General features: G+C 42.6%; 1 protein-coding gene across 2 annotated transcripts in view; it reads left to right on the forward strand.

The window, feature by feature from the left end:
* Positions 1–14,807, forward strand: part of ARHGEF38 (Rho guanine nucleotide exchange factor 38) — a gene marked incomplete at both ends in the record, with an annotated part of 144,531 nt that overhangs the window by 47,521 nt on the left and 82,203 nt on the right. For both annotated transcript variants that reach the window (XM_081098897.1, XM_081098898.1), the window contains one exon: positions 3,750–3,940. In XM_081098897.1, coding sequence (XP_080955023.1) covers positions 3,750–3,940 — 191 coding nt within the window. The remainder of the gene's footprint in view (positions 1–3,749; positions 3,941–14,807) is intronic.

Below are 14,807 nucleotides of genomic sequence, written 5' to 3' on the forward strand. Positions count from 1 at the left end.
ATGAATAGGAATCTGGTGATTCAGCTTTACTCGAGACAGATACATCCAGGAGTCGACTCCACTGACCTTGATTGCAGTGGGGGTGGACACAATGATGGGATAGGGACCCTCCCATCGTGGTTTCATAGTGGTGGAGAGAGTAGGTAAAGCCTTATTGAGTACCAGATCTCCAGGTGTTAGCCAACCTCCACCCTTTTAGAAGAAACAGACAAAAGGAGGCTCACAGAGGAGGTCATGTGATGTATACAGCCTGCTCACTGCAGGCCCCCTCTCCAGTGACCTGCCTTCCTCTGTTATATTCAAAATAATTAATAATAATAACACCTGACTATAACTTTTTCTTTCAAATTTGGGGTGCTGAGAAGCAGGCTTCTTCTATTCTCCAATAAAAATACTATAAATTAGCAAGCATCCAAAAATGCTCATAACATAAAGTAAGATACGCAGGCTGCAGAACTCCTCATGCATCCATTTTCTCTCTTTGTATAGATTCTCTCTTCTTTTAGAGCTCAGGCAGATTATTTCCCTGGCACTGAATGGCCCAAGTCTTGTAAAACTCAGATAGCATCTGTCAAATCCATTTTCTTTCCTGATGAAGAAAGATAGCTACCGGGCAAATGGTCCAGAAGCGTGTTTACCTGAAAGTCAGGATTGGCCAAAGATCAACTAGTGCAGCTGCCAACGACCGCTGGAATTACCTTCACACCATTCTCCACAGATGCTTGATTATGGAGCTACTGCCAGAACACCTGAAATTAGTGGGTCAGAAAGAGGTGTATTCGCGACTTTTGGAGTGCCTCTTCACATCTTTGGACAGTCCTTTTGCATGGAACTATTAACTCCTCTACTATAAATTTTCTCCAGTTTTCTTAGCTTCATTTCTGCAGTCATCCAAGACAATATCCTCTCTTCCCATACATCGTGACCTGTGCACTTTTGTTTTTCCATCCTGAGTCTGTGTGAAGCCTTTGGCAAAGCTCTACATCCTCAGGAAGTGATGTCAGCATCAAAGATGTCTAACCTATCAGTTACTAAAATCACATTAGCTTGAAAAGAAATGAAATTACTTCTGCAACTGCAGAGACTAAGATAAAAAATTAAGTTTGTGATGACCTCGAGCTTGAAGCAAATTCATTTACACACACACACACACACACACACACACACACACACACACCTGCCCTGCTTTCTGTCCTTGCTCTGATTTCATTTGTAATCTAGTTTGTGGCTTCCAAAATTTTATGTTACTGTGTGGAGCACATCCTTGAAAATATTTTGCTTTCTTACATTGTAGTTTATATAAAACCTTGGGTATATGTGAGGCTGCCCACTAATTGCAATAGCCCTTCAGTCATTTTTTAATTAAAATGTTCTGTTTTGCAGTTCAAGAATTTTGAGATAACATCATATTGAAGAAAAGCCATACAAAAAAAATATTAGCTGATATTTATTTAATCCGCCACTATCTCTCACTCATGGATTCTGATTGTGAATTGAAAGAAAAATCCCACTCATGTGCAATTGTTTTCCATTTTAGTAAAGTTTGCATATTATCCATTTATATTTGGGAGCAATTAGTTTTAATAATAATAGCAACAAACAAAAGTGGAAGGTGTTCCACTTACCAGTTAAAAATTCTCTCTTGATTTAAAAACAAATGTGTCATTAATCAGCAGGAATATACAAATTAAAACCATAAGGAGATATGACTTTACACCTTTCAGAATTGCTATTATATATATATATATATATATATATATATATATATATATAAAAGAAAACCCCAAAGAATAAATGTTGGTGAGGATGTGGAGACTAGAGAACCCTGGTGCACTGTTGGTGAGATTGGAAACTGGTGCAACCACTATGGAAAACAGTATGTAGGTTCCTCAAAAAATTTAAAAAAATAGAACTACCATATGATCTAGCAATCCCACTTCTGGGAATTTATTCAAAGAAATAGAAAATACTAATTTGAAAAGATATAGCATTCCTAGACATATTGCAGTATTATTTACAACAGCCAAGCTATGGAAGCATTCTAGCTGTCCATTGACAGATGAATGGATAAAAATGATACTATATATAACAAACTGTTACTCAGCCATAAAAAAGAATGAAATATTGCCATTGGTGTCAATATGGATGGACTTAGAAGGTATTATACTAAGTGAAATAAATCAGGCAGAGAAAGACAAATACGGTATAATTTCACTTATACATGGAATCTAAAAAAAATAAACAAAACAAAAACAAACTCAGATACAGAGAAAAAACTGATGGTTTAGCCGGTTAGAAATGGGAAGGGTTTGGAGTTGGCAAAAGGTGAAGGGGCTTAAGGAAGTACAAACTGCCATTATACAATAAGTCACAGATGTAATGTACAAGATAGGGAATCTATAAAAATAAACGTATAATATGCAAATAGACTGAACAACCGAACAGCAGAATGAATGTCTGGACGACCTTCTGGACGACCACACTATGACACGCACTGGGTCCAGGCCAGCCAAGGCGGGTGCAATGGGATTGGTTGGGGGGCCTGTCACCACCCACGATTGCCCCATAAAGGGAGGCCCAGGCCACCCTCTGCGGGGTGATCTATCAGGGGGCTCCGTGGAACTGGGAAACTGGGGGTGTCTGGCGGCAGATGCTGGCTGCACTAGGCCAAGGCAGATGTGGGCAGGGGCGGAGCCACGAGGTAGCTGGCGTCACTAGGCAGCCAGGGCTTTGAAGGCCTACCCTTGCATGAATTTCATGCATCGGGCCTCTAGTATCCTATATAATAAAAGGCCAGAGACCATAATGGCATCACAATCATAACGACCATTAGACCAGAACCACCACGGTCCCTTGCTGGGCTGGCCCCACCCCCCAGAAAGCAGTTAGGGGTGATTCTGCAGGCAGGCAGAGTGGTTAGGAATGATCAGTTAGACAGATCAGCGGTTAGGGGTGATCAGGTAGGCAGGCCAGTGGTTAGGGGTGGTCAGGTAGGCAAACGGCCCCTCACAGGGCTGGCCCTGCCCCCCAGCAAACAGTTAAGGGTGATCAGGTAGGCAGGCAGAGGTGGTTAGGGGCAATCAGGCAGGCAGGCAGAGGGGTTAGGGGCGATCAAGCAGGCAGGCATGTGAGTGGTTAGGAGCCAGTGGTCCCAGATTATAAGAGGGATCCTGGATTGGAGAGGGTGCAGGCCAGGCTGAGGCACACCCCCTGCCCCCATGCACGAATTTCATGCACCAGGCCTCTAGTAGTTAATAATATCATAATAACTATTATAACATGGTTACTTGACTTATTGAGACAATCACCTTGCAAGGTATATTTACATCTAATCACTGTGTTATCAGTACACCTGAAACTAATATAATATTACATGCCAACAATAATTAAAAATAAATTTTAAATAAAGCAAATGTGTCCAGAAACAGCTCTGAACTGTATTTTTATACATTTTACCTCTAGCCTGAAGACCATTTTATACCATAGATAGTAGCAATTAGATATTTTAAAGACAAACTATGGCAGTTAACTACTTTATCAAAAGTAGTCTATTCTCACATCCCTTCATGCTCACATTTTCCTAGGATTCTGACTTTGGGGGAACCAGCACACATCATCACTTTCTAAGAACCTTGACGACACCCTAAGCATTTTTCCTTGCTAACAATATGCCTGCAGTGGCTTGTTTGTACTGAGGGAACAAGAAACCCCCGCAGAATGCCTCACATGTTCATGTTTCCACTGAACAGAAAAGATGAGTCCACAGGCCGGGCGTGCGGCGGAGACCCTGACTCAGGAGGAGGAAGAGGAGCATCAGAAGCAGAGGATGATGGTGAGGCGTTCCAAAATCATCGAGGAGCTGGTACAGACGGAAAGGGACTATCTCAAGGACCTAGAGCTGTGCATTAAGGAAGTGGTTCAGCCCTTGAGAAATAAACAGGTAAATGCAACTTTGAACCCCACCGGCCGTCCTAAATAGGATCACCAGCTCCAGAAAAATCAAAGCACCCACCTTTATCAGTGGTAGCTTCTGCCACAGTGAGGGGGGTAGGGTTGGAGGGTGACGGGCCTTTTCCCCTGGGTCCCCAGGTTTGGGTAGGCAGATAGTATCTTTCTTTCTTTTTCTTTCTTTCTTTCTTTCTTTCTTTCTTTCTTTCTTTCTTTCTTTCTTTCTTTCTCTCTCTCTCTCTCTCTCTCTCTCTCTCTCTCTCTCTCTCCCTCCCTCCCTCCCTCCCTCCCTTCTTTCTTTCTTTCTTTCTTTCTTTCTTTCTTTCTTTCTTTCTTTCTTTCTTTCTCTCTCTCTCTCTCTCTCTCTCTCTCTCTCTCTCTCTCTCTCCCTCCCTCCCTCCCTCCCTCCCTCCCTCCCTCCCTCCCTTCTTTCTTTCTTTCTTTCTTTCTTTCTTTCTTTCTTTCTTTCTTTCTTTCTTTCTTTCTTTCCCTCACACGAGGATATTTTCCCATTGATTTTTAGAGATAGTGGAAAGAGAGGGGGGAAAGACACAGAGAAACAGGGATGTGAGAGAAACATATCGATTGGTATGCAACCTCTATACCTGCTTGCCCTTGCGGGAATCAAACCCGGACCTTTGGGTCTGCAGGCTGACGCTCTATCCATTGAGCCAAACTGGCTATGGCTGGAAATTTCTTACTGGATCCATAAGAGTGGAATAACATTCAAAGTCATGATAAAAATTTGCTCTCTAGTTCCATTGCTAAGTATATCAAATAATTTTTGGTGTGTTGTCTTTTATTTAATACCAGAGGCCCCATGCACAAAAATTTGTGCACTCGGTGGGGGCCGGGGGGGGGGTCCCTCAGCCCAGCCTGTGCCCTCTCGCAGTCTGGGACCCCTCGGGAGATAACGACCTGCTGGCTTAGGCCTGCTCTCCGGTGTCAGAGGGCAGGCCCAATTCCTAGGTGCAGCCCCTGGTCGGGCTCAGAGCAGGGCCGATTGGGGGGTTGGAGCACCGCCCCCTGTCACACTCAAGGCAGGGTCGATGGGAAGGTTGCGGCGCCACCCCCTGTCACCCACAGATCAGGGCCCATCAAGGGGTTGGGGCGCTGCCCCCTGTCACTCACAGAGCAGGGCCCATCAGGGTGGTTGGGGCTCCGTACCCTGTCACGCACAGAGCAGGGTCGATCAGGGGGTTAGGGAGCTCCCCACTGTCACGCACAGAGCAGGGCCCATCAGGGGGTTGGGGAGCTCCCCCCTGTCACTCACAGAGTAGGGCCGATAGGGGAGTTGGGGCGCCGCACCCTGTCACACTCAGGGCAGGGCCGATGGGGAGGTTATGGCTCTACCCCGTCACACACAGAGCAGGGCCCATGGTGGGGGGTGGGGGAGCGTTGGGGCGCCGCACCCTGTCACACACAGAGCAGGGCCGATCAGGGGGTTGGGGCGCCGCACCCTGTCACACACAGAGCAGGGCTGATCAGGGGGTTGGGGCACCGCAGCCTGTCACACACAGAGCCACAGGGCGATGAGGGGGTTGGGGAGCTCCCCCCATCAGGCATAGAGCAGGGCTGATTAGGGGGTTGTGGCCCCATCCCCTGTCACACACAGAGCCGCAGGGCGATCAGGGGGTTTGGGCGCTGCCCCCTGTCACGCTGATCCCGGTGCTGGGAGGCATATTACCCTTTTACTATATAGGATAGAGGCCTGGTGCACGGGTGGGGGCCAGCTGGTTTGCCCTGAAGGGTGTCCTGGATCAGGGTGGGGGTCCCCACTAGGGTGCCTGGCCAGCCTGGATGAGGGGCTGAGGGTTGTTTTCAGGCTGGCGGGTGACTGAAGCTCCCAACCGCTCCTTTTTTTCTTTTTCTTTTTTTTTTTTTTATTCTGGGCCACCTTTAGCTCTGTGGCTTGGCTCCAGCTCTAAGGCCTCTGCTGCTGAAAGCAGGTATCTGGTTTGTTTGGGTTCTATAATCGAGACACTGTTTCAACTCCAGCTCTGAGATCCTGGCTGGCTGAAAGCAGGTTTCTGGGGTTTTGTTTAGCTTCTATATTTGTAACAATGTTTCAAACTGCAAGCTCAGAGGCCAGCAAGGCAGGCGGGGAACTTTGCAAGCCTCCATCACTGAAGCAAGCAAGCCTCATGTTCGTTTCAAGCTGCCTGGCTGCCAGCCGCCATCTTGGCTGACAGTTAATTTGCATAAAGCCCTGATTAGCCAATGGGAAGGGTAGCGGATGTACAGCTAATTACCATGTTTCTCTTTTATTAGATAGGATAAACTAGCTGCATGTGATGTAACTTCTATTCTGGCAGATATTAATGCTTATCAACAATGTTTTCATTTATATATCTCTTAAAATACTAATTTTAAATGTACATGGCATCAGACTCTACTACTACCTACCCTCCCTATGTTGCAGTCCCACCAGCCACTTCTGTTCTTTGAAAAATTTAGAACGTAGCCCACTGTTCTCTCCCCTCCCCTCCCCTCTTCTTCACTCCTCTCCTCTTTCCCCTCTCCCTCCCCAATAATGCAGACATAAGTTTGAGTTGATTTAAATATTCAGGCAAGTGGTCCACATAGCCTCCAAGCCTCTCACTCAGTTCCTTGCCTTGCTCATGCCCAGTCATCTTTCCTCAAACCTATCTCACTCTGGGGACATACCCCAGAACTGCCATTACCAATAACTTCATCTTCTGAATTTCAGGCTTACTGTTTTCCAACCCTCACATTCTCGCCCACAGCCTACTCCCACTGGAACTCTCTGAAAAGTGTTTGATGCCACCAGGATCTCCAAGCTACTGATCTGACCGCCACCTTCCTTTTCACTAAACCAAGCTCACACTTGGTTTAGTTTTCATGAGTCCTTCAGTATAATTACTCCTGGCCGATGAACTCAATTCCCTTTTGTCTTTCTCTTTACATTTACATGTCTGAAAAACACTTCATGAAGGTCATTTTTTCTGCCTACTTCACATTATTACCCACACGTTTGAACCAATCTCTTAAAATTCATGGCTATTTTCTTCAAGTGAGGCCTCTGGTACGTCTCTGAAAGGATTCTTTCACATCTTCTTTCTCCTTATATTCACTCTCCCTTATCTCCTAACTCTCAGTTAACATCCTTTCCCATCATTTTATTGAGAAAATAGACACGATCAGCAAATGCACATACCCTCAGCACCAAATCTACCAACCTACCTGAATCTCTAGCCACATAACTTGGCTAGTGGTTCCTGCTTCCCATTAAGGATAACCTCTCTCCTAACCCAGTGGACCTATCCCCTCGGGCTTCCTCTAGGACAGTGGTTCTCAGCCTTCCTAATGCCGAGACCCTTTAATACAGTTCCTCATGTTGTGGTGACCCCCAATTTCATTGTTACAAATTGAACATAATTAAAGAATAGTGATTAATCACAAAACAATATGTAATTATATATGTGTTTTCCGATGGTCTTAGGCGACCCCTGTGAAAGGGTCATTCGACCCCCAAAGGGGTCGCGACCCACAGGTTGAGAACCGCTGCTCTAGGCTTTCATGCCTGCAGTGTCCTCTCCCCTGCATCATGGCCTTTACCCTCCCTATTGGATCTTTTTCATCTTCATTATCTGCTCTCATAAAAACAAAAACATAAAAGAATTGTCTGTCTTTTCCCTTTATTTCTTTCTCTTTTAACTTGCATATAAAATATTTAATATATATAAAAGCATATGTGACTAAGATGTGTTTATTTCAAAGTAAGCACATTTTACCAAAAATTTGTCCCTGTGATGAATCAATGATCAGTATTAAAAAAAGACTAAATATATATAAGGAAAATATTTCTTTTGATTCATAATCTGTTTTTGTATCAAATTGAATAAGGAATTTATTTAGTATAAAAATGTTCTCAATTTTAAACCACCTACTACACAGGTGAGTTAAACTGGCCCCATCGATATAAATGCCATTACTGAGCTGTGCTCTTACAGATGCTCTCTCATTTTTGTTTTTGTTGTTTTTCTTATTTTTTGCTTCGTACATAACTCATAAGCAATCCTCAGAATTGGTGTTTCGGACTATGTAAAATAAAACGTTACCATTGTAATGACATGTAGTTTATTTAGCATGTTTGACTTTTGCTCTCAGTGCTTTGATTTATAGTTCTCAGAATTCTAACTTATGTTTCCTTTGTTATTCTATTAAGATTGTCTATATCTTGTTGATTTGTCATATCTGACACTTCTCTCTGCTTGGCTTTCTCCCAATACTCTGTCCTCCTCATTGCAGAATTAGTTTCAGTCTAGTAGTCTATTTGTCCCCATCCACTAATGTTGTAATAGCAATTATTTTAAGGTTTCTCAGAGTTCTCACCTCACATCCACTTTCCCCCCACTTCTTAATGCTCTTAACCTTTGATTAAATAAATAAGGGCTCAGGAACTCACATGACTGTTATAAACATTTATACGAGTGCTGAGATAGTTAATTGATGCCACCAGATCATGAACTTGACCAGCTCTAAAATGTTCATTAGCTCCTTCATGTCCTCACTTCCCTCCTAACTAGTTTAAATACCATGGCCTTTGCACATCGGCCACCTGTCATCAGTTAGTGTCAACATATATAAATTAACACATACAGTTGTCATGTAACCATGGGAATAATCTGCAAACCGTGCTTCGCTAAACCCGAGACAACGTAAGCAAATATTTTACATGCATAGGTTAGGCTGGGAGAGAGGTTGGAAGTCATCTGATCTGTGCCTTTTCTCTGTGCCTGCCCTTTCTGTTGTTGAGAAGACTGTCTCAACCCATTGTGTGGCCTCCATATCTTTTCACTCCCAGAAGAAACAAACCCATTTGTGCAGGTGAAAGTTAGAGGATGGAAGCTGGAAACTGAGAGAAGCACTGAGCTTATCTGAGTGAGCCTGCATGAAGGGGTCAGCGTTCAAATAAATGTCTAGACTCACTGCTTGGCTGATAGCTGTTCTGTTACGAACCCTAATCTTAATTCAAGGTTTTCTATAAACAAACCTTCACCTGAGAGCAGGGCCAAGCTCGGCAGTTACAACATCTTTCATAGCAGCATTGTGCGACGTTTTGCAAAGAAGGCAAACGTTTTCCACCACAGTCAGTGTTGAGACACTTAGTGGGAAAGCAGGTTCTGGTTATTTGTTATCTGAACAGGGCGATAAGAGAGACCATATTTTTGGCAGGAAGTCAAAATACACAAAAACCATATCAATCTGACAATGGAAAGGGGTTTTATGTGCAAGGAAAGGACCAAAAGCTGATTGGAAAAAAAAAATAGAGGAATTGGAATTTAAATACATGTGGGTTTTTTTTTCTTTCTTTTAATTTCTTTTTAAATTTCTAAAATTCACATAGCACTAAAGTACCAAATATTTCAAGGAGGTGATAGGGTTTTATAGCTGCCCAATTTCCTTCTCCAGAGACAAACACCATTACCAGCTTCTTTTTACCCTTCCTAATATATTCTATGTATAAGTATATATGTTTAGATGCACATTTGGTAGATTTTTATTTATTTACTAGAAGCCTGGTGCACAAAATTCATTCACTCCCAGCCCAGCTCTCAGAGTCCTACTTCTCCATAAGAGAAATTCAGACAATGATATGTAATGGAATTCTGCTACTCCCCCTGAACAAAGGACAGAATTACAGTTACGAAAGTTCACAGAAATACAAGATAAAAGAATCAAGACAGACATATTACATCTAGTAATTATTAAAATACGCCCCGCTTTCATTTGTAGGCAGATACGTAGATAGATAAATCCAGCTTTTCAAAGCTGTTTATTAAAACTTTGCCTGCTTAACAAATAGAGAAAAACATGGGTGATCAAATATCTTCTGTCACGAATTTTAAAGTGTCACAGAAAAACCCTTGTCAGAACTGTCTTCTCTGGCTGTCAGCTTCACTAAAAGACTTTTACTATTGTCAGAAATAATAGTCATTCATTTTTGTTTAATTGACGACTATGCAATTTTTCCCTCTCATTTTTTTTCCAATCACCCTGTTACTCCTTTAGGACTATTTTTTTTAAAGTACTTTTAGGTTCACAATAAAGTTGAGGGGCAAGGTACAGAGATTTTCCATAGACTCTTTGTCCCCACACATGCATAGCCTCCCCTGTTATCAACATCCCCACCAGTGTTAAGTTTGTTACAACGGATAAGCCTACGTTGACACATCATTATCACCAAAAGTCCATAGGTTCACTCTTGGTAGTATTCCTTCTGTGGGTTTTGACAAATATTTCATAACATGTATCCGTGGTTATGGTAAAATCCTTTGTGCTGCGCCTGTTCATTCTTCCCTCCCCACCGACCCCTGGCAACCTCTGGTCTTTTCACTGTCACCATAGTTTGCCTTTTCTAGACTGTCATATAGTTGGAATTGTAGCCTTCTCAGATTGGCTTCTTTCACTCAGCATTATGCATTTAAGATGTTCTGTGTCTTTTCATGGATTGATAGCTCAGTTCCTTTTAGTGCTGAAAATTATTCCATTGTCTGGATGTACCACAATTTATTTATCTGTTTACCTACTGAAGGACAGCATGGTTGCTTCTAAGTTTTGGCAATTACGAATCAAGCTGCTATAAACAGCCACATGCAGGTTTTTGTGGACATAAGCTCAGTTCATTTGGGTAAAAACCCAGGAGCACATTTGCTGGATCACATGGTAAGAGTATGTCGTTGTTGTTTTTAAAATGTATTTTCATAGACTTCAGAGAGGAAGGGATAGGGAGGGAGAGAAACACTAATGATGAGAGAGAATCATTGATCACCTGCCTCCTGCATGCCCCCACTGGGAATCAAACCACGACCTCCTGGTTCAAAGGTTGACACTCAACCACTGAGCCATACTGCCGGGCAAGAGTATATTTAGTTTTGTAAGAAGCTGTGAGACTGCTTTCCAAAGTGGCTGTATCATTTTGCATTCTTACCAGCCATGAATGGACATTCTTGTTACTCCACATCCTTGTCAGCATTTGGTGTAGCCAGTGTTCTGGATTTGAGGCATTCTAGGTATATTGGTATTTTGTTGTTGTTTTAATTGACATTTCTCGGATGACATTTTATGTATAAGGATAAAAACTTTTCTTCTCACTCTTTACCTGTTTACTCTCCAAAACTTTCTGATTAATTCCCTTCTTATTGTGATTGCCGAGAGGTACATACTACATTTTTAGAATAAAGACATTCATTAGGTTGCTTCGAAGAAACTTTGTTGGTAATCTCCTGTGTATTCTCTTTCTCATGGGGTTGACAGAATACTAGAAATCTTTCTAGATTCTAAAACAAACCAGGAAAAAGCCAACTAAGTCCCTGTCTCCACTTCCACATTCCACTTACTCCAGTCTCTTCCCCTGTAGCCAGGACTTCACAGACTTCATGAGTGCAGAGATCAAAGCCAGACTGATGATATCAAAACAAAAGTTATTGCTAATACAGTTACCACCAGCGCATTAGCTAACACCTCTCTCCAAGTGTATTTCTTCTGAGTCATTTGTTGTTCCCCATATCTCAATTATAGTTGGCAAGAGTTGCTTCAATTTCTCAGATTTTTCATTACTATAGTGACCAAAATTCCTATTGAGCTCTGCTTTTTTTTTCTGGGCAGCTTTGGCTGGAAGTTTGATTTAAATATTAAGTGTATAGTCTCCAGTCCTTTAAAACTACTGATTTTCATGGTTAGTAAGGTCTTATCACATTAAAGAGTCCCATGATCATACGGCAGGTTAGAACTCTATGCAGTTCTTATGTGTTGGAGATTATAGTTGTAAAATGTTAAATTTAAAAAGAAAAACCACACAAGCAATGGTGCTTCCAATCACAATATCTCATTTCTAACTAACCTCTTTATTAAGTGCTGACACCAAACCATTGCGCATCACTTTCCCATTTCCCCTGAGAGGGCATTTCTGTTTTGTCATCTTAGAAGACATGCAGTTTGTTGTTAAATTGGATTCACATTTAGTTGGGTATGGAAGTGATACGTCAATATTCTAGCGTGTGAAACTTCTATTTGTGCGTAGGAATCTCTTATCTTTGCTTGTTTAGAAAGACTCAGCTCAAAAACGAAGGGATCTCTTTCTTTTTTTTCCCTTTGTATTGCAGTTTTATGATGAAAACTCTCCTCTGTGTTGTTCTATTTATAAGGACCTCATATGTTCCATTTTAGAGCAACTTCAGTTTTCTCTAATTTTTATAATTTCTCTCTCTCTCACTATAGGCCCGGTGCATGAAATTCGTGCATGCAGGGGGGCCGGGGTGGGGTGGGGGGAGGCCCCCTCAGCCCAGCTTACACCCTCTCCAAATCAGGACCCCTTGCAATCTAGGACCACTGGTTCCTAACCGCTCACCTGCCTGCCTGCTTGCCTGCCTGATCACCCCTAACCACTCTGCCTGCCTAATGCCCCTAACTGCTTCTCTGCCAGCCTGATTGTCCCTAACTGCTCTCCCCTGCTGGCCTAATAGCCCCTGACCACCTCTGGCTGCTGGCCTGATCACCCCTAACTGCACTCCCCTGCTGGCCTGATTGCCCCTAACCACTCTCCCCTGCCTGCCTGATCACCCCTAACTGCCTCTGCCTCGGCCCCCGCCACTGTGGCTTTGTCCGGAAGGACGTCCGGAAGACATCCAGTCTATCCAGTCTAATTAGCATATTGCTTTTTTATTAGTATAGATATAGTCCATATCAAAACTTGCTGGAACAAATGAGAAGATAAATGAGGTGTTGGAATGCCCAGAGTTGGAAAAGTGAAATGTCATATACAAAGCTATTTTAATATTCAGGATAGTCGTGCCTGTAGCCAACTTGTGCTTATCACTTCCTTCTTGGAACTGAGATGAATAAACCATTATTTTAATTTAGTTTTATTTGTGAAAATAAACAACAAATTTCAGTGGCTGCAATTATTTTAATGATGCCATAAACCTCTCTAATGGAATGGCAGCTTTCCTCAGCCTTAGAGCAACGTAGCTGTGCAGGGCCAGAAATCTCAGGCTCCAGAAAATAAATTCTGGGGCAGAAAGGAAGCACATATTGGGGAAACAGGTATTTTTTTAATAAACATTATTTACGGCACTTTAGCTACAGACAAGGTTCAAGATTGTATGAGTCAACTAATTAATTCATTGTTTGCCATTTAGAGTATATTAACACATGTGAAACTCACCCCTTGCCCTCAAAAGATTATGAATCTCTAGTTAGAGGTGGCAATGGAAAATGCAAAACAATAATTGTTAGAGCAGAAAATAAGTTCTAAAAGTAGAGTTCACAGAAGGGACAGATCACTTCCAGACAGATTAACTAGGCTATATTTCACGAGGAATGATATTTCAGTGGAATACGCAAATGAAAAGATTAAATGTTTGTCAAGTGTCTATTACATGAATGCCCTCTGCTGAATTCTGTGTGGGAATCAAGGAAATTTATGTCATAGTCCTCCCCTAGAAGAGTTTATAATCTGGTCAAGAAAATGACATGTAAACACATAAAAAGCCAAATAACAATCAAAGATATATTTCAAGGCAATGCTAGAAATGATGGTGACAGAAGGCAGTTCATGATTAGCTATGCTAATTAGTTATGCAGCAAACAATTGCCTGGCATTAGCAGAATGAGGTATTCACTTCCTGACCTGTTAACAGCATTGGGAAGAACAGCTTTCTTCTCTGTCTTCCATGACTCCATATACACCTGGTTCCCCTCCAACAGATCTGACGGCTCCTTCTCAGGCTCCTTCGCTAATTGGTTCTTATCTCTAAACACTCAAGTAGATCCGGACTCAGTCTGTGGCCCTCTTCTCTCTTTTGTCTACTACATTCACTCGGTTGATAATCTGATCTGCTTTCATGCCAGTGTGATTCTTTTTAAAATATCAGTCAGCCCTAGCTGGTTTGGCTCAGTGGATAGAGCGTCAGCGTGCAGATGGAAAGGTTCTGGGTTCAATTCCCATCAAGTGCACATGCCAGGGTTGTGGGCTCAATTCCCAGTTGGGGGTGTGCAGGAAGCAGCCGACCAATGATTCTCTCTCATCATTGATGTTTCCTATCTCTCTTTCCCTCCCCCTTCCTCTCTGAAATCAACAAAAATATATTAAAATATATTTTCAGATCATGTCCTTCTTCCATTTCCTTCCAATGGCTTCTCATCTCACTGTGATTAAAACCTAACATTCTTATGATGATCTATGAGGTCCAGCATGAGCTGGCCCCTCCCTCTCTGACCTCACCTGGCCTTGCCAGTGTTCCATGAACAAGCCAGACACTGCTGATTCAACACCTTTGCTCTGCTGTTTTCTTTACCTTGAATCCTCTGTCCCAAGAAGGACTTGCTCCTTCGCCTCCTTCAAGCCTTTACTCAGTGAAGCATTCCTTGACCACCCTCACTCTATCTTATACTGGCTTGTAAGCAGATCCAGATAAAAGCATTGTAGAGCAAGTCATTTATTTGAGAACTGATCCCCTGGAACAGCTGCAAAGAAATGGGGACATGAGACTGAGAAGGAAAGAAGACTGTATAGGGTGCATTCATGAGCAGATTACTCCTGTCACCTGAAGCTGATATCTCACTGGGAGCCCTAGGACACTATACAGAACATACCTCTGAGTAGTTCCTCATGAGGGGTATTCATCCCCCAATTCCCCTTTAGACATTGGTTGAGGGATGCTCCAGAAGTGTTCATTCCTGAGACTCTAGACTGCCCTGTGTGTACACAGGGAAGGCATCTGTGGTCAGAGAACACCTTTAAATAGAGAATCAAATTTCTTGCAGTAGAAGGCCTTCAGTGTGCACAGGAACTTTTTTTTTAAAATATATTTTATTGATTTTTTTACAGAGAG

The sequence above is a fragment of the Myotis nattereri genome (genome assembly GCF_964212035.1).
Source record: "Myotis nattereri genome assembly, chromosome: 1".
In the NCBI taxonomy this organism is placed as follows: Eukaryota; Metazoa; Chordata; class Mammalia; order Chiroptera; family Vespertilionidae; genus Myotis; species Myotis nattereri.